We start from the raw sequence: 20,216 nt of genomic DNA, 5'->3' as shown, positions 1-20,216 counted from the left end.
CCTCTCCGCAGATGCTGCCAGACCTGCTGAGTTTTTCCAGGTATTTTTGTTTTTATAAAAGTAAGGATGCTATGCTTCAGTTATACAGGGCATTGGTGAGACCGCACCTCGAATAGTGTGTGCAGTTTTGGTCTCCTTATTTAAGGAAGGATGTAAACGTGTTGGAGGTGGTTCAAAGGAGGTTTACTAGATTGATACCTGGAATGAATGGGTTGTCATATGAGGAAAGGTTGGACAGACTGGGCTTGTTTCCACTGGAGTTTAGAAGAGTAAGGGATGATTTGATTGAAGTAGACAAGATCCTGAACAACCTTGACAAGGTGGGCATCGAAAGGATGTTTCCTCTTGGGGGTGAGTCCAGAACTGGGGGCGGCGGGGGGGCCACTGTTTTAAAATTAGGGGTCACCCTTTTAGGACAGAGATGAGGAGAATTTTTTTCTCTCAGAGTGTTGTGCGACTTTGGAATACTCATCCTCAGAAGGTGGTGGAGGCGGGGTCATTGAATATTTTTAAGGCAGAGGTAGATAGATTCTTGTTAGACAAGGGAATCAAAGGTTATCGGGGTTAGATTGGAATGTGGAAATCAAAACACAAAATCAGCCATGATCTTATTGAATGGCGGAGCAGGCTTGAGGGGCTGAATGGTCTACTCCTGTTCCTAGTTCTTATGTTCTTATCTGGTTTTGAATATTGCACACACTGACACATATGCTGACTATGTTTTGGACAAACAGGGTGAATTGTAAGGATTGATTGTAGGTTTGATTTCCCCTCAGCCCCACACTCTGTTAAGCTGTGGTTCAGTGATAACACTCCTGCCTGAGACAGAAGCCAATGGGTTCAAGTCCCACTCCAGAGATTTGAGCACATAATGCACACTGACATTTTGTCTCAACACTGAGTGAGTGCTGCACTGTTGGAGGTGCCACCTTTGAACTGAGGTTAAAGCAAGTTATTAAAACCTGCAGACTCTAGAAGGGATTCCAGTTTCATGGACACTAGATAGTCTTTTAAAACTCACCCATGTGGCACATACTTAACAAGCTATTAATTTACTGGCCAGAGCATCACAGCCAAGCATCTGATATCACACGCCCAGACTTTCCCCCACCTTTCACAGGGAGAATGAATAGAAGCAGGAACGTGGCTCAACATTTTCACCATTCTTTGCTCAGCAATGCTGAGGTCAAGTACAGTCCCACAGGTTAAACATGAGCCCTTCCCTTCCTGGTTTGTGCAGATATGCACTTTTATATAAGGATCAAACATTGACAAAATGTTGCTAATTGTAAATAGTCAAAAGTCATTGGCCAACCCGTGTTAGCACTATTATAATCAAACTCAATTGTACTAACATCGCACCAACTTGATTCCCAAGGGATTGTAGCTAGTCTTCAGATAGAACTCAAGGGTATCAGCCAAGGTACACAGCACCCAGTAGCACCCTTGTTTCAGAGTCAGAAGGATGTTGTTGCATGTCCCCCATCTGGAACACAAAATCCTGGCAGAGACTTCAGTGCAATATTAAGGGAGTGCTGTCCTGTCAGAGGTGCCATTTGATAAGATGCTAAACTGAAACTCCATCTGCCTGTTCGAGTAGATGCAAAAAATCCCATGGCACTATTTTGAAGAAAAGTAGAGTTTTACCCTCAACCAACAACACTAAAAACTGATTATCTGGTCATTATTTCATCACTTTATGGGGGTTGCTTTTCCCTATAACAGAGACTACCCATCAAAACATTTAAATGGCTGTAAAAGAGTTTTGGGATGACCTGAAGTTGTGAAGGGTGCTTTCAGGATCCAATAAAAAGGGTGAATGGCATTTGTTTGACCATTACCTGGTTAATCTAATTATTGGAGAAATAAACAACAAAATTGTAGTGTAATGGTTAATAGAATAGATATGCTAATACGTGATGTAGATGATGATGTATCAGTGATATTGGCAGTCATGTGCTGGAGACTCTGCAGCAGACAGGCAGCACTCAGGAAAGATGTGCCTACTCAATAACCCATCTTGTATATATTGTACATGGTGTAAATAAACCAGTTTGGGGGCTGAAGCCTGACTCAGGCTTCAGCCCATCTTCATAAGATACACAACCTAGCACATCCATGAAACCAAAAATGATAATAGATTCACACGGAAAATAATAGAATCTCTCGTGATGGACTATAATGACCAACTTTTAATCATTGTTGGAAATTTTGGAGGAAAATTGAGATCTGGTTCAACTATTTCCCAACCAGGCAGTGCTATAAATATCTATTGAAAATGACAAAACCTCCCTCAATATCTGGGATTGATACAACAGCCACTGTGGCTATCCTTAAGTAATGTATATTGCATAACATTTGACCACTGCTTTGTTAGAATGTTTACCCTTTTGCAACTCGTGCTTCAGAATGGGATCACAACAATCAAGACAGAATTTCATGTAATTTTAAAACCCAGAAGAGCCGAGGAAGAAATTGATAGTCTGTTGGTCTTAACTGGCAATGGGGAAGGCTTTGAGTGGAATGTTGTCAGGTCCATACGCAGCTATTTTAACATCCAAATTGGGATCTTCGACTCCCGAGGTGGTGGATATCTGATCAACCTTGTGCAGGTTTTTGGTGATGTTGAAATTTGCTTTGGCTTTTTCTACAAAGTCGTTCTCCAGTAGCCAGCCCTCTGACTCACACTCAGGGTCATCTTGAAGGAAGACATTTTCCATTGCAGTCTGGAGGTACCTGACACCGATGAGAACTGAAACCTATAGCCAAGCAGAAAAGTGTTCTTTTAGAATAGCGAGATAAAACAACATTATTATATAGCACCTGTTGTGACCTCAGGATATCCCAATGTGTTCCTCAGGCAAGTCATACCTGATGAGCCTGATTGAATTTTTGAAAGAGATGGCTGAAGTAGAGAACAGAGGAATGTGGATATTATTTATACGAACTTCCAGGAGGTATTTTGTAAAGTCCTTCACAAGAGACGGTTAGCTAAAGTTAAAGCTCATGGGAATGAAGGCAAATTATTGACCTGGTTAGGAAATTGAATGCTGGAGACAAACAGGAGGGATAATAGATAGATCCTCTAATTGGCAGGATGTAACTTTGTGTTCCACAAGGATCTGTTTTGGAGTCTCAACTATACACTATATTTATTAATGAGATAGAAAACCCAATTTGCCAATGATACAAGGACAGACAGCACTGTAAGCAATGTAGATGCAAACATAAAATTACAAAGGGGTATTGATGGATTCTGTGAATGGGCACAACCCTGGCAAATGGATTTCAATGTAGGCAAAGTTGAGGTCATCTACATTGGACGGAAAAAGGGTAGAACAGAATGCTTCCTAAATAATGAAAAGCTAGAAGCAGTGGAAGTCCAAAGAGACTTTGGGACCCAGGCATACAGATCATTAAAATGTCATGGACAGGTACAGAAAATAATTTAGAAAAAAGCTCATGCATTGTTGGTATTTAGATCTAGAGGAAAGACTACAAGGGGGTAGAAGCCATGCTTCAGCTATTTAAAAAAAAAACCCTGGTTAGAGCAAACCTGGAGTACTGTGAGCAGCTATAGGTATCATATCTTAAGAATGATATATTGGCCTTGGGAGTGCAACGTCAATTTACCAGAATAATATCTTGATTCCTCATTATGAGGAAAGTTTACACTAGGGTTGTATTCCCTGGAATTTAAAGAATATAAGGGGTGATTTAACAGAAGTTTTCAAGTTATTAAGAGGAACAGAAAGGGTAGATTGGGCAAAACTATTTCTGCTAACTGGGGAGTTTAGGACTAGGAGGCAAAGTCTAAAAATTTGAGCCAGACTTTTCAGGAGTGAAATTAGGAAACACTTCTTCATGCAAAGGATGGTAGAAGTTTGGAACTCTCTTCCATAAATGGCAATTGACAATAGATCAATTGATTTTAAAACTGAGATTGATAGATTTTCGTTATTTAAGTTATCCAGGAAATTGGGCAAAGGGATTAAATCACAGATCAGGCAGAGCAGGCCCAAAGGGCTAAACGCCTACTCCTGTTCCTATGTACTTAATCAATGAAGAACTTTTGAAGTGTAGACACAGTTTCAATGAAAAGATATGGCAGTAAGCTCCCACAAACACTAATGTGATAATGACCAAATAATCAGCAAATAATGTGGATGGAAAGGAAATTGTTGTATATTTAACTCCAAAGGTTTACCTCAAAAAGCCAAATGATGAGCACAGAGAATCCTATGGATTGCATGATCTGGGTGTAATAATCCAACAGTGCCTGTCTGCAACCTGTTGTCCAGTGGTTGAGCTCTTCTGTCACGTAGTCATAGTTGTAATGAGCAGCGTTGTTGGTGAGTTGACGTTGGATACAAGGGCGGGGAGAGTTGTAGTTGCAGCAACTGAAGGGAATACCATCCAACAAGTACTTCCCATTCACATTACTCTTCAAACGGCTGCAATCAGAAAATGGCTGGCATGTAAACCTACCTCCTGAACATTATTCACCACTGAAGTAGACTCATTTCACCCAAGGAACAGAAATCATTGAATCTTACAACATAGAAAGAGGCTATCCGGCCCTTTGTGGCCATATTGACCCTTTGAAAGAAATTAGTCAACTTCTTGTACTCCTTCAGAGCAGCTCTACAAATTATTCCTTTCCAAGTACTTCCCAAATCCCTTTTGAAAATCATTATTGAATGTGGTCCCGCAACTCTTTCAGTGCATTCCATGTTATTCACTGAGTAATCTCCTGTTTGGTCCTTTTCTAAATGAAATGTGTGTCCTCTGGAAATTTGCTACTGGAAACAGTTTTTCCCTATTTGTTCTATCAAAGCCCTTCATAATTTTGAACACCACAAATTCAGTTTGGATTAAGTAATCTTGGAGCTGAGGCAGGAGATAAAGAGGGAGCAAGCCTGAGGGGAAAGGGCCAGAGACCCACAAGTAAAAGCTGCGGACCTGAAGGAATTTGGGGGCTGGTGTCCAGAGGGTGTGCCATCATCAGGAAGCAAGATTTAAAAAAACTAAAAGAGGCATCAGCACAAGGCAAGATGTTGATTGGTGAGTAGCTGGTGAGTTTTTTTTTATATAAGTTCTTTTACGTCTTTAGTTTATCACTATAACTGCTGATGCTGATCCACCCAGCACCAGGAACAGTTGCACATGCACACTTGGTGCACACTGTGTCCACTGGCACATGCGTAGTTACTCAACGTCAATGAACCAGTGCCAGTATGGGTCTGCCTCTGAATGAAGTGACATCACTCAATGCCTGCAGCTCAGGGAGCTTTCCTGTCCACCGCTGGCCCACTATCCCAGCCGCCTCTCGCTTGCCCCCCCCCAAATAGCCCTCCCCACCATGTGACTCTTCTCCCTTTTCAATCACAAGTAAAACTTTTATTTTGTCCAAACATGGCAACAAATAATTTCAAACCCCACTAACCATTAACTTCTCCAGCTGTAATAACTAGAAATAAGGCACATTTACACAGCTTGATCATGTAAAATTGAGTAAATAATTCCTCAACTTTTGCATATCTGTACCATCTTTGAAGCCATCATGGGAAGTGCAATCTCTGCAGTTGCAGCGTAAGCAAACTCAGCCTTAATTTATTTCTGTAGTTAGTCTAATAAATAGAGGCATGGCAGGGAACCTCAGCCCCATGCAGTGCATATCCTGTTCCCCGTAGGAACTTCTTGTGCCCTGGACAACCACATGTGCAGGAAGTGTCATCAGTTGGATCAGCTGGAGCTCAATGTTTGGAGGTTGAGCAGCAGTGGTGTCACTGTGGTGCATCTATGAGGCTGAGAGCTGCTTGGATATGTTTCGGAGGTGGTCACCCAACAGCTTAAGAGTGAGTGGACAGAGAGGGAATGAGTGACCCATCAAGAAGGACCAGGCAGATAGCACAGGAGTCCCCTGAATGTAGTTCACTTTCCAACCAGTTTTCCATCATGAATACTGGGGAGAGCAATGGTTTCTCTGGGGTGTGCAGCCAGAGCTGAGCACCACGCCTGATTCAACTGTACATTGGAAGGGTAGGGAGAGGAAGATTGGGATGTGGGATTTTATAGTGAGAGGAACCTTCACATATTTTTGTCGTCACAGAAGTGAATCCAGGAAGGTATATTGTCTCACTGGTTACAGGACATTCTGAGGGGGAGAGTGAACAGCCAAAGGTTGTGGCCCATATCGGTAGCAATGACATGGGAAGAAAGAGGGATGAGGTCCTGCAGGCAGATTTTAGGGAGCTAGGAAGGCTAACAAATAGGACCTCAAAGGTAGTAATCTCCAGATTACTTCCATTACCACTTGCTGGTAAGCATTGAAACAGGAGGATAGACTAAATGCGAATATAGTTAGAGAGATGGTGCAGGAGGGAGGGCTTTAGATTCCTGCGACACTGGGGCTGGATCTGGAGGAAATGGGACCAAGACAGAGACTGGACAGGTTGCACCTAAACAGACACAGGACCAAAGTCCTTGAGGGGCAATTTGCTAGTGCTATTGGAGAGGGTTTAAACTAACTTGACATGAATGGGGGAACCAGGATATAGCATTAGGGAGCATAAAACAAGGTGCAAAAGGGATTGGATGAAGCAGATAGCACTACAGTAAGAAACAGTAAGGCATTAGATGGGTTATAATAAGAGGAAATGCATTAAGGTCTAATTCAGGTTTACAGTGAATGGATGTAGATGCACACAGTGTGGTAAATAAGGTTGGTGAGCTGCAAGCACAAATAGCCACAAAGGAACATGATGTCATGGTGATAAGAGTCCTGGCTTTAAAAAGGACAGGATTGGATACCAAACATTTCTGGATACAAGGTGTTCAGGAAGTTACTCAAGGAAAGAAAGGAGGAAGGGTTGCGGTAATAATTAAGGTAAATATTACAGTGCTGGAGAGAGAGAAAGTTCTTGGGGGGTGGGGTGCGGTCAAGGACAGAATCTATTTGGTTACAGCCAAGAAACAATAGAGGTAGCATTTCACTACTGAGTGTGTTCTATAGGCTCCCAAAGAGTGAGAAGGATATAGAGGAGGAAATTTGCAGGGAAATTATGGAGAAGTGCAAAAGCTACAGAATAGTTATAATGGGGAACTTTTTTTATTCTAATATAGACTGCGATAGTAATGGTATAAAGGGAAGAGTTTCTGAAGTGTGTTTAGGAGAATTTTCTAGATCAGTTGTATCATAAAGTTTAGGTTAGCTAAGAAAAAGAATCAATCTAAAGTAAGAATACCAAATTGAAGGAGGGCCAATTTCAGTGGGATAAGAAAAGATCTGGCCAGATGAACTAGAATCAAGGATTGGCAAACGGATCTGTAACGGGACAATGGTCTGCCTTAAAGATAAGATGGTTCAGGTACATTCCCACACGGGAAAGTTAAGGCAACCAAATCCATAACTCCCTGGATGCAATAGCGAGTAAGATGGAGGAGAAAAAAAGATGACCGATGTCAGGTTGATAATACAAGTCAGAAAGCAAGCTAAATATAGAAAGTTCAGAGGGAAAGTGAAAAAGGAAGCCAGGAAAAGAGTATGAGAAGAGATTGGTGGTTAACATAAAAGGGAATTCAAATGCCGCCTTTAAGTACATAAATAGTAAAAGGGTAGTAAGAGGAGGGATTGGGCCAATTAGGGACCAAAAGGGAATCCATGCTTGGAGGTGGGGGGCATGGCTGATGTACTAACTAAGTACTTTGCATCTGTCTTAACCAAGGAAGAAGATACTGTAAAATTCATAGTAAAAGAAGAGCTAGCTGAGATACTGGATGGGCTAAGAATTGATAAAGGGAAGATTTTAGGAAGTTTGGCTGTACTTAAAATTGACAAGTCACCAGCACCAGACGAGATGCATTTGAGGATGCTGAGGGAAGTAAGGGTGGAAATTACAAATGCGTTGTCCATAATCTTCCAGTCTTCCTTAGATACAGGGTGGTGCCAGAGGACTGGAGAATTGCAAGTGTCACAGTTCTGTTCAAAAAAGGTTGTAAGGAACATGCAGAGTGCTGTTAGGGAGTTCCAGGATTTTGACCCAGCGGCAGTGAAGGAATGGCAATATAGTTCCAAGTCAGGATGCAGGATGGTGTGTGGTTTGGAGGGAAACTTGCAGGTGGTGGTGTTGCCATGCATCTATTGCCCTTGTCCTTCTAGATGATAGAGGTTGTGGGTTTGGAAGATGCAGTCGAAGGAGCCATGATGAGTTGTTGCAACGCATCTTGTAGATGGTACACACTGCTGACACTGTGTAATGGTGGTAGATGGGGTGCCAGTCAAGGGGGCTGCTTTGTCCTGGATGGTGTTGAGCTTCTGGAGCTGCACTCATCCTGGCAAGTGGGGAGTATTCCATCACATTCCTGACTTGTGCCTTGTAGATGGTGGACAGGTTTTGGGGAGTCAGGAGGTGAGTTACTCTCTGCATATTTTACAGCCTCTGACCTGCCCTTGTAGTATTTATATGGCTGGTCCAGTTCAGTTTCTGGTCAATGGTAACCTCCAGAATGTTGAGAATGAACTATATTACATGGATAGGTTGGAGAAACTTGGGCTTAGACAAGAAAAGGTTGGGAAGAAATTTGATAGTTTTTCAAAATTATGAGGGGTCTGAACAGAGTACATAGAGAGGAATTGTTCCCATTGATGGAAGGATCGAGAACTGAAGGACACCAATTTAAGGTTTTGAGTCTGTATGACTCTTCATCAGAACTAAAGAGGAATAAGAAATGTGGTGAAATATAAGTTGTTTAAGGGCAGTGGGACAGGTAGAGCTGGATAGAGGGCCAGTGATAGGTGGAGGCAAGGGAGAGATTGCCAAAGATGTCATAAACAATGGATGGAAATAAATTTTAGAAATAGGTGGGAAAAGAAAAATAGATATATAAAAAGATATGTAATAATTATTAGAAAAAAGGGGATAAAATAGGGGGTGAGGAAGGAGGAGAGAGTTCATGATCTGAAGTTGTTGATCTCAATGTTGAGTCCGGAAGGCTGTAAAGTGCCTAGTCGGAAGATGAGGTGCTGTTCCTCCAGTTTGCGTTGAGCTTCAGTGGAACAATGCAGCAAGCCAAGGACAGACATGTGGGCATGAAAGGCCCCCTCCCACAACTCTTTCTCCGGTACATCGATGATTACTTCAGTGCCACTTCATGTTCTCTTCAGGACCTGGAAAAATTTATTAACTTTGCTTCCAATCTCCACCCCTCCATCATTTTCACATGGTCCATCTCTGACACTTCTCTTCCCTTCCTTGACCCCTCTGTCTCAATTTCTGGTGATAGACTGTCCACCAATATTCATTACAAGCCCACCGACTCCTACAGCTACCTCAACTACAGCTCCTCACACCCTGCTTCCTGTAAGGACTCCATCTCATTCTCTCAGTTCCTTCGCCTACGTCGCAACTGTTCTGATGATTCCACTTTCCAAAACAGTTCTTCTGACAAGTCTTCCTTCTTCCTTAACCGAGGTTTTCCACCTACAGTGGTTGACAGGGCCCTCAACTGTGTCTGGCCCATCTCCCGCGCATCCGCCCTCACACCTTCCTCTCCCTCCCAGAGCCATGATAGGGTCCCCCTTGTCCTCACTTATCACCCCACCAGCCTCCGCATTCAAAGGATCATCCTTCGCCATTTCCGCCAACTCCAGCATGATGCCACCACCAAACACATCTTCCCTTCAACCCCCTGTTGGCATTCCGCAGGGATCGTTCCCTCCACTGGTCCACTCCTCCATCACCCCCTACACCTCAACCTCCTCCCACGGCACCTTCCCATGCAATCGCAGAAGGTGCAACACCTGCCCCTTTACTTCCCCCCTCCTCACCGTCCAAGGGCCCAAACACTCCTTTCAAGTGAAGCAGCACTTCACTTGCACTTCCCTCAATTTACCTGAATTCGTTGCTCCCAATGCAGTGGTCTCTACATTGGGAAAACCAAATGCAGACTGGGTGACCGCTTTGTGGAACATCTTCGGTCTGTCCGCAAGCATTACTCAGACTCTCCTGTCGCTTGCCATTTTAACACACCACCCTGCTCTCATGCCCACATGTCCGTCCTTGGCCTGCTGCATTGTTCCAGTGAAGCTCAACATAAACTGCAGGAATAGCATCTCATCTTCTGATTAGGCACTTTACGGCCTTCCGGACTTAACATTGAGTTCAACAACTTCAGATCATGAACTCTCTCCTCCATCCTCCCCCCCCCACTCTTTTTTATCCCCTTTTTTCTAACAATTATTATATTTTTTAATATATTTTTTTTCTTTTCCCACCTATTTGTAATATTATTTTTAAAATTTATTTCCATCCATTGTTTTATCTCCACCTTTCAGCCTATTTCGATCCCTTCCCCTCCCCACCCCACTCCAACTAGGGCCATCTGTCACTTGCTCATCCTGCTTTCTACCCTTAATGTCACCATTAGCACATCCTTTAGCTAATATCATCACCGTCAACACCCCTTTGACCTTTTGTTTATGACATCTTTGGCAATCTCTCCTTTGCCTCCACCTATCACTGGCCCTCTATCCAGCTTCGTCTGCCCCACCCCCCTCAACCAGCTTATATCTCACCTCATTTCTTATGAGGAATAAAGAGGATTTAGTTCTGATGAGGAGTCATATGGACTCGAAACGTTAACTCTGTCTTCCTTTCCACAGATGCTGTCAGACCTGCTGAGTTTTTCCAGCAATTTTTGTTTTTATTTTAGTTTCAGATTCCCAGCATCCGCAGTATTTTGCTTTTATCACCAATTTAAGGTGTTTAGCAAAAGAAGCATTGGTGGCATGAGGAAAATCTTTTTTTAATGCCGTAAGTGGTAGGGATCTGGAATGCATGCCTGAGAGTCTGGTGGAGGCAGAGTCAATTGTTTCTTTCATAAGGGAATTGGATAAGCACCTAAAGAGAAGTATTTGCAGGACTACAGGGAAAGGGCCAGCGAGTAGGACTAGCTGAATTGCTCTTGTAGAGAACCAGTGCGCACATGATGGGCCAATTGGCCACCTCCTGTGCCGTAACCATTCTATTATTGAATGATTATAATTGGAGGATTAAATGATTAATGATACCAAAATAGATTTTCAAGATTGTGCCATTTATGGTTTGCTATCTCTTCATGTTAGTTCTCCCAAAGTGCATCACTTCACACTTCTCTTTACTGAACTAAGCTTCTGCCCATTTCACCATCTTGTCTATGTCACCCTAACGTCTGCAACTATCCTCATCATTATCTGCTACTTTGCCAAATTTTGTTTCATCTGAAAACCTTACAGTGCTGCTTCCCAGGGTCTAAGTCGTATGTTAAGACAGAAAAATGAAATAGATCCAAAGCTGATCCTGGGGAATAGCAATACAGACCACCTCCTTGTCTGAAAAGCATCAATCCATCACCAACCTCTGCTTCCTGTGTCTGAACCAATTTGTATCTATATCATCATTTTTTCCTTAAGAAGATGGAAACCCAACTTATTAATTAGTTTCCTGTGTGGCACTTTGTGGAATGCCTTCCAAAAGTCGATACAACGTTTAATGCCTTGATCATCATCTCTGTTATCTCATCAAAGAATTGAATCAAGTTAGTCGGACACTATTTGCCTTTAACAAATCTATGCTGACTCTTCTTGATTGCCGTACCTTTCGAAATGAACGTTTATTTTGTTCCCGATAATGGTTTCCAATAACTTCCCCACCACCAATGTAGTCTGTAGTTTCCTGCTTTATCTCGCTCCACTTTCTTGAATAGTAGTATAACATTAGCAAACATCCAGTCCTCCAGCAGTAATCCTGTATCTAACGAGGATTGAAAGATTGGGACCAATGCCTCTGCTATTTCAACCTTTACTCCTTTCCGCAATCTAGGATGCATTCCAACTAGACCAGGGGACTTACCAGTTTTTAGTAATGCTGATCATTTCAGGATGTTTTCTCTCTTTTACATTTGTGTCTATAACTTCCCTCCCCCTTTTAGTGCAACCTTTACACCATCTGCTTCCTCTGTGAAGACAGATGCAAAGTACTAATTTAGTACAATAGCCATGTCTTCTGCTTCTACATGAAGATTTCCCTTTGGGTCCTTAATAGGCCTTTTCCTCTGTATGTTTACAAAATGTTTAAAGGTTTAGTTTAATGTTGTCTCTAAATTTTTTCTCGTAACCTCGCTTTGTCTCCCATATTAACTTCTTCAATTCTCTCCTATACCTTCCATATTCATCTTGGTTATTAACTGAATCCTGCCCCTGAAATTTATCACATGCTTCCTGTTTCTGTTTGTTTTATATTATTTCCTTTGTCATCTAGGGTATAGATTTGTACCTGAACTCTCTCCTCCCTGAGTGCTTTCCATTGCTCCATTATTGCTTTATTCTTGCATCACCTTTTCCAACCTACCTGTTAGGCCCCTTCTTAAATCACTGAAATTAGCTCTTTACCAGCAGAGCATTTTTATCTTCAATATTTTCTGGTCTCTTTCCTTAATTACTTTAAACTGAATTATGTTAGTCATCACTAGCTGGATGAGCTCCTACACATTCCACTTTCCCCACTTCATTTCCCACAACTAAATCCGACACTAGTTGGACTGGAGACATGTTGTCACCAAAGTTGTTCATCTCTCACCTCCTCACTGTTTGGGGTTTAATTTTTTTTTAAAAAGCCCCCAGTAACAGCTTCACCTATGTTCCTCAACACCATCTAAACAGATTCAGTCCTAGAATCACCTAGTAGACCCTTTCTATTTAAAACTGTAACATCATTAGTCACTACTACCACACCAACACCTCTCCTTTCTTCTCTATCATTCCTGAATACTTAATAACCAGGGGTACTAAGATTCCATTGCTGGCCTTGTTTGAGCCATGTCTCTGTTAATGGAACCACTTCCTAATTCCATTTGGCGACGTGTTTCTGCAGCCCACTATCCTTATCACTTACACTACTGCCACGGACATACATAGTCTAAAACCTCCTTCCTCACTTTTGCTATTTTCCCAATCTCAGCCCTGCAATTTTTGGGATCTTTCTGATTTCACTGCTGTTTATATCTCTCTCCCCTCTAATATCATTGCTATTTTCTGGTTGCTCTTTCTCTGCCAGGTTGGCGTTATCTTTCTATATCATCCTTTCTATATCAATATTTTGTATTAAGCGTTCATTTTATTGCCTCATAAATGGGGAAGTTATTGGAAACCATTATCGGGGCAAAAATGAACTTTCATTTGTAAAGAACTTGGGCTTCAGTAGTCATTTGTGATGATATATTTCATATTTTAATTGCTGGTTGCATGAAAAATTTTCTTCTTGATCTCCCCAATGTTTCTAGTATTAATATTAAATTTAAGTCTCCTGAATTTGTTACTGGTTCACCAGTTTGTGAAAATCATCTATGACTTGCTCGCTCAAGGCCTCTCAAAATGTGGAACACTTCCATTAAATTGCCCTCAGCTTCCTCTGCTCCAGTATACGTCCCAAATATATCATTCATCAAAATACAAATCCATATGCAACAGTATCATTATCTCACTTCATTGATTTACCAGTGGTCATGTTAAGTTAGCATAAAACCAGCCACGTTCCACATGGACAGACAGCATTTTGAAGGCTCAATTAGAGAGGCAACAGCTGGGATTTTATGGGGCATCAGGGAGAGTATTGGCAAAAAATCAAGTGGAAAGGTAGGGATGGCATGTCCATGACCTCCCTGTTGCCTCTGGCATGTTAACATTGTAGCAGTAGGGTCTGGTACATAAAGGATTAATGTGGGACTGAATATAGTACCACCACACAGTGATGTAAGAAGGCACATGACCAGAACCAGAGTTCAAAGTCCAGAGATGGATAAAGACTTAGACTGGAGTTAGCTCCATACCTGTACCCTCTACTGTAAATATGTACGTAGCTATGAGTTGTTAATAAAGACTTGCTGCTAACATGCTCTGGATTGTGAAGTCTACTTTGAGGTGTCTGAAGCCAGATTCTTCATGGTGGCAGCCTCGAGATTAAAACCCCCATTCTCACAAGAATGCTGAGAAACTAAGAAAAAGGACACCTTCCACAGATTCTGCACTGAACCCAACCCCCAACTGACGCTACAGACATTGAGAAAATTCGCCAGGAAGGAAAAGCTCCAGAGACACGAGACTGGAAGCAGACAAGAAAGGTAGAAATTTTACTCAAGCAGGAGACTCCATTGCATCCTCCGTGGAAGTCCAGCTTAGCAAGCAGAGCTCACAGCCTGCAAGGGTCAGATGAAAATGTTTTACTTCCAGGCTAGCTAGACCTGAGAAATGCCTTTTATGTTATTCAGCCGGAAGCGCTATTTGAAAGCAATTTATCAGTCAACCCTATCCCAGACTCTGAGCCTCAACACATGGCTCCTGAATCCAGCAAAAAAAATCATTAATAATTGATTTTGTCTATTCTGGGTACCTCGTGACCATCCAAGTTAGGAAACAGCAAGCCCACGGATCTTTTCCAAGAGTCCCGACTCGTAACGCAATACTGCTGACTGAATTAAGTCGGCTGCCAGCCAACATGCACTGTCACTGCAGTCCCTTCTTCAGGCAGAGGCCCGCTGCCGCCATTTTGAAAAGCCCACCACAAATCGGCAAGTGCGGGAAGATCCTTTGTTCAGCAATAACTGGTGACGCTATCCTGAAGCCTGCAATCTCTTAAAGCTGTACCCACACTTTTAAAATCATCAAAAATGGATTGCAATTCCTCACTTCCAGCTCCACTAGAATTCACCTATGGCCCAGGCCAGTCACACAGTTGGGGTCTTTGGAGGAAAATATTTTTAAGGTACAGCATTGCTGCAGGTCTCAATAAAGAATCAGAGGCAGAACAAGTTAGTACACTCCTTTACTCAATTGGGCCAATAGTAGACGACATCATTGCATGACAATCATCTGCCAAATCTGATGTTTTGAAATCTTTCAATGTCTATTTCCACTTGAGATCCAATAAAATACTAGAGAGAGTTAAAATTTAATGAGAGAGTCCAACTCCCTGTGGAACCTGTCGATTTCTTCATTACTGATCTCTGTAGGATGGCAGAAGGATGTGAATCTGGCAATTTAAAATCTGAGCTCATCTGAAACAGAATCACGGTGGGTGTTGTAGATGATTCACACTCTGACCATCTACAAGCTAAAGATGATCTTACCCTCTGGAAGGCTATCCAGCTAGTTAGACTGTCTGAGCTACGTGAGCAGCACAAGACTGTTCTAAGGGAAGAGAACACTTCATGGGACAGAAACTAACCCTCTGTCTACTATATCAGGCCACTAAAATGCAGGGAACACCCAAATCATGGAAAGAAACCCCTAACCGCCCAGCAGAGCGACCTTGCCAGCGCTGCGATGAAAAGCGCCCTCACAGGGGAGATCAGTGCCCTGCAAGCACTGCCCAATGCTTCCACTGCAATCGACAGGGACACTTGGTAAACTGTGCAAGGTAAAACCCCAGCACCGCACAGTCATCCCAAAGACAACCCACGAGGTCAAGACCAAAGACCCAGAAGAGAGACAACCATTCTTCTTGGGGGACATCAGAGAATGCAGTTCTTCATTTTGGAATTCTGACATCCTAGTAAATGGTCATCTAACAAATTTTAGATGAGATTTGAGTGGCAGCATGACAGTTCTGCCTGACAAGGAACCATGTCTTCAAGGCCTTTGCATTCGAACGTCGGACACTCCACTGAATGGAGCAGGGGTAGTCCGACTCCCGGTCATTAGTGTGATTCTTGAACCACTGAGGTATGGTGACAAACAAATCTCTGAGCTGATGTGCATTGTCCAGAATCAGTCTTTCTCTCTTCTGAGCGGGGATGTCTGCGTAGCTCTCGATCTTCTCCAGCCGGTGGAAGATGTCAAGACTATCACTGTCGTTAGCCCGCCAGAACAGCACAGTCCTGAGTCCTCAAACACTAAAGAGAATTCAGACTCTGATTTCACCTGTGATCTTTCTTTTATTTTTGTGGAGCAGGTTTGCCCATTATCTTCTAGTCCTGGAAGGCCCCCAGTGGTCAGACCAACCTGCCGTACACAAGATTACCATTACACCTCCAGTGGCAGTGATACCAGAGACCCATCAACAGTCTGAGCAATCTCTACCTCCAACTAAGGTGATGATACAGTCGGTAGACACACCAGACACACCAACCACTGCGCGCACACAGCAACTTCCAGCCAACATGACAAAACCACAAGGGATGCTGGAACCTGGTAGCAGTTGCGCACCATCAACAACAAAAAGCAGGTGTGAGCATTCTACTCAATCATCTTCTTGCCACAGGAACGCTTTTCCTCAGCTTCCAGGCAGTCTAAACGGTGAAGAAAGGAGGAAAAACACCGGCAAGTAGACAAATACCATTTTCGCCCACTCCACAAGAAACAATCAAGAGTAACAGTAACCATGCCAGCCAGACCAACCAGGCATGGTTTAACCTCAAGCAATGAAAGAAATGGATGAAAACATACCCAAACACCAGTCCAACCTCCGAGAACCAAAAGCAGCGAAGCCCACCACTCTCCCAACAGAACAGCAAAGGAGATGTGGAAGGGTTACAAGACCTGCAGACCGCCTGGATCTCTAACTTCAAGGACTTGAAGGAGGGAGATGGGTTAGTGAGAATGTTGTTAATGTTAATACTATAATAGCAAAACTGTTGGAATAGCATTAAGATTGTAACAATAAGGTAAATGCACAAGGCTTATAACAATCTAAGACTTGCAATGAACTAAAGTGACTACACCCATTGGATAAAGACTTGGGGGGGAGGTGTAGCAGTAAGGTCTGGTACTACTTAAAGGGTTAATGTGGGACTGAGTACAGTACTGCCCGCACAGTGATGTAAGAAGGCACATGACCAAGAGCCAGGGGCAGCCTGGAGATGGATAAAGACCTAAGATGGAGTCTGCTCCATACCTGCACCCTCTACTGTAAATATGTACATTAAAGACTTGCCATTAACATATTCTAGACTGTGAATACTACTTTATGGTATCTGAAGCAGGATTCTTCAAACAGCGACAGTGAAGTTTGTTGACGGATCTCTCTCCCTGAGGCCGTGTGGCCCTTAAACAGCCAATTAGGAGCTACTTAAGGGCCTTTTCAGCAGTGGTGGGCCCTCCACCACGTGGGGAGACCACTAGATATACCCTGGCAGCCTCCTCATGAGGGGTGCAGTGGGGTGGTGGGTTTGGCCCTCCTGACCAAGGACCCTGGCAACAAGGGCATCCCCCCGCTGGAAACAGCACCCCCCCCACAACCCCCCGCCATCCCCTTTCCCTCACTAACAACCTCACTCCTCCTTGCTGAGGCCTGTTTGACTGGCCCCAGTGAGCCCAACCCCGCTTATGTGTTCTGGGGCCTCCTCCATTGTTGCTGGTCCTGTCTGGTTGCAGTCCCAGCAGTGGACACTGATCCAGCCCTCTGACTGGCTGGCAGCTCGTGGGGGCAGGAGCACCAACATCAGACAGTAAATTGTCTGATACATATAAAATCAGGTCAGGCCCCCAAAGCCTGCTTCGGCGGGGTTGCCTCGACATTCCAGCTAGTCAATGGGGCTACCACTGACCCATAAAATCCTGGCCCACATTCCTGCAGACTGGGTCCTCTTCTTTGCACCTTCCCACCACCTCTTTCCCCTGCACTGCTCCTCCGAGTCCTGTTTCTGCTGTAACTAATTCTGAATAACATTCAGTTGGTGGAAATCCTCAGGAGCTCAAATTCCCAAACACAGTGATCAGAATCACTTATGCCAATGGTAGGATTTGGGCAGGGTGGTACTAGTGGGGGAGAAGAGAAGAAAACAACAGATGTGAATGATGCTTTTGAGAAGGAGAGGTCACTATGTAATAGTTAAAAGAGATGAGGTTTGACTTTAGAAACCATAGAACCATAGAAAAGTACAACACAGAGGGAGGCCATTTGGCCCATCAAGTCTGCGCTGGCTCTTTCAAAGTGTAACCCAGTAGTGGCCCAAAGAGTGACTCACATGCTCTTTCTCCAACATCCCTGTAATATTTTCTCCTTCAAGTATGTATCCAATTTGCTTCTGAAGGGTTACCACAGAATCTGTATCCACCACTATATCAGGTTGTGCATTCCAGACCACAACAACATTAACTGACAAAGAATTTCCTCACATCATGACTAGTTCTTTTGCCATTCACCTTTATTCTGTGCCTTTTCATTATCGACCCATCAGCCATTGGAAATAGTTTCTCTTTCTTTGTTCCATCTAAACCCTTCATAATTTTGAATCCCTGCATCAAATCTTCTCATAGCCTTTTCTTCTCTAAGAGGAATAACCTCAACTCCTCCTGTAAATGTGTTCCCTCATCCCTGGAATCATTCTGGCTAATTTTTTTTCTGTACTCTTGCCAAAGCCTCACATTCTTGCTGAAGTGTGGTGCCCAGAGATGGATACAATCCAGTGTTTTATGCTGGTATAGCGTAATGTCCTGATTTTTGTATTCTATGTCTTTATTTATAACTCTCAGCATCCCATTTGCATTTGTTTTGTTTACCTGTCTTACCATCTGTTGAATGAGAACAAAGAGATGCCATTAGACCAGGAGTTCTGCTGTTTTGGGAATGAGTCAATGTGGGTAATGGGAGTCACTAAGCAGCAGTGAACAATGTACAATGCAGGACGAAGGAAAGGAAACTGAGAGGCTCAATATATGAAATAAGATAAACAGAAAAAACAATCAATATTGGGAAAATGAGAGAGGTTGACAGAAGATGCAAAATAAGACACTCAAATTTTTGAATTGAAATCTATAGTTTGAATCTCAAAGTGTTTGTTCCCCATATTTCCTTTCTACTTACTCCTGAACATCTTTTGAGTTCATGTCCAAATAGCGTGTGCTGATCCACTGGATCTCAAACCAGTCTCTAAATCCATTGTTCCCACAGCAGCGGAACTCAAAATGCAGCTCATCCATGGTCGTCTTCATGAAGCACCATCCCGGTGCATCGGTGTCCTTGTAAAAGCTCATGGCTTGCTTTAGGCCCAGGTAGAGCGATTCCTCCAGCGTGCTCCTCATTGTGTAGCACATCAAGGCGCCAGCAAGGATGCAGAAGGTGAAGAAAAAGGTGCAGATGATGTAAGGAAGGATGACCAGCCTCCAACGGGTGAACCTGTTGTTGTCCGAACAATCATGGCAGATCTTGCCCCCGAGGAAATTGATGCCACAGGCAATGGTTCCCACAGCTATCAGCATGTTCGGCACAGAATCCGTCCCTTGGCTGGCCATCATTTCGCTGCGTTTCCTGATCTCCATTTTCAGAAAAATTCCCAAGCTGATCAAAACCAGACCCATCATAACTGACACCCAGTTTAAGATCCACAACATTTGGGCCAGTTTGTCCCTTTTGCTCTTGGTGAATTTTACTCGTAGAACTGCCATATGGTTGAGCCAATATGTTGGCTGTCCAACTTTGAGTGGAAGTAGGTTGAGAGGTCAGATCACAAAATCACAGGGGACTCTGTCCCATGGAGGTGGGATCACAAGTGACTGGATGCTTCCCCTGGGAAAGACAAATTCATTACTTACAATTTTTCCAATTCTTTATAATATGTTTCTGTGAAAATCATAGGTAATGCTCTATTTTTAGATGCTCTTTGAATTTTATATTAATACTTTTAAATATAAAACACTTTTTTGGAAAATAAAAGCAGAAAATGTTGAAAGTAGGTACAACAACTGTGGAGACAGAGGCAGAGTTAACATTTCCATTGGAACTGGAGGAAGGTAGATCTTTAACAGGGTGGAGGGCAGAAGCAATGAAATGACAAAAGGGATGAAAATGCAAGGGCCAAAGTGGGCGAAAATGGGACAAATACAGAAACAATAGATATCTCCAGAGGTGCTTTAAATAGGTGCAACAGATAGTAAAGTGGAAAGGAAGCATGGAAAATCTGGTGGAAAGGGTTGCTGAGAGCAGGAATGTGGCAGGGAAAGGCAGGTAGGTCCAAGAATGCAGAACACCCATTCTTCCCTCCCCTCCCTCCAAGCTGTCGATCAATAGGGGATCTGCTAACCCAAGCTCCAGTCCACACCACCTTCACTCCCAGTCCATCTGGTTCAGCCATCTTCTGTTACCAGAACTTGCTGTCTGAAAGAAAATGATACTCCAGTTCATGGTTAGGCTGAATCTGACCAAGGTATGTCTTTGGAATGTTCATATTGTAACTTTTGATTA

At 43.1% G+C, this 20,216-nt stretch overlaps 1 protein-coding gene across 1 annotated transcript; it reads right to left on the bottom strand.

The window, feature by feature from the left end:
• Positions 1-2,173: 2,173 nt before the first annotated feature.
• On the bottom strand, positions 2,174-19,420 carry LOC144693494 (photoreceptor outer segment membrane glycoprotein 2-like). Its single transcript, XM_078563344.1, has 3 exons — positions 18,840-19,420; positions 4,208-4,454; positions 2,174-2,759 (listed from the first exon to the last, which is right to left on the bottom strand). The coding sequence occupies exons 1-3, from the start codon at positions 19,418-19,420 to the stop codon at positions 2,493-2,495; spliced, it is 1,095 nt and encodes a 364-aa protein (XP_078419470.1). The 3' UTR covers positions 2,174-2,492.
• Positions 19,421-20,216: the final 796 nt, after the last annotated feature.

The sequence above is a fragment of the Cetorhinus maximus genome, chromosome 18, assembly GCF_964194155.1.
Source record: "Cetorhinus maximus chromosome 18, sCetMax3.hap1.1, whole genome shotgun sequence".
NCBI lineage: Eukaryota > Metazoa > Chordata > Chondrichthyes > Lamniformes > Cetorhinidae > Cetorhinus > Cetorhinus maximus.
The sequence above is the reverse complement of the archived record's forward strand: the minus strand, read 5'-3'. Positions and strand labels throughout refer to the sequence as shown.

Excerpts from the sequence above, each read along its gene's own strand:
- LOC144693494 (XM_078563344.1), bottom strand. The coding sequence starts at position 19,420 with ATGGCAGTTCTACGAGTAAAATTCACCAAGAGCAAAAGGGACAAACTG. Across the intron at positions 4,455-18,839 it reads AACTCAAAAGATGTTCAGGA|CCGTTTGAAGAGTAATGTGA; the intron begins GTAAGTAGAAAG and ends TTCTGATTGCAG. Across the intron at positions 2,760-4,207 it reads TCATCATTTGGCTTTTTGAG|GTTTCAGTTCTCATCGGTGT; the intron begins GTAAACCTTTGG and ends GCTTGGCTATAG.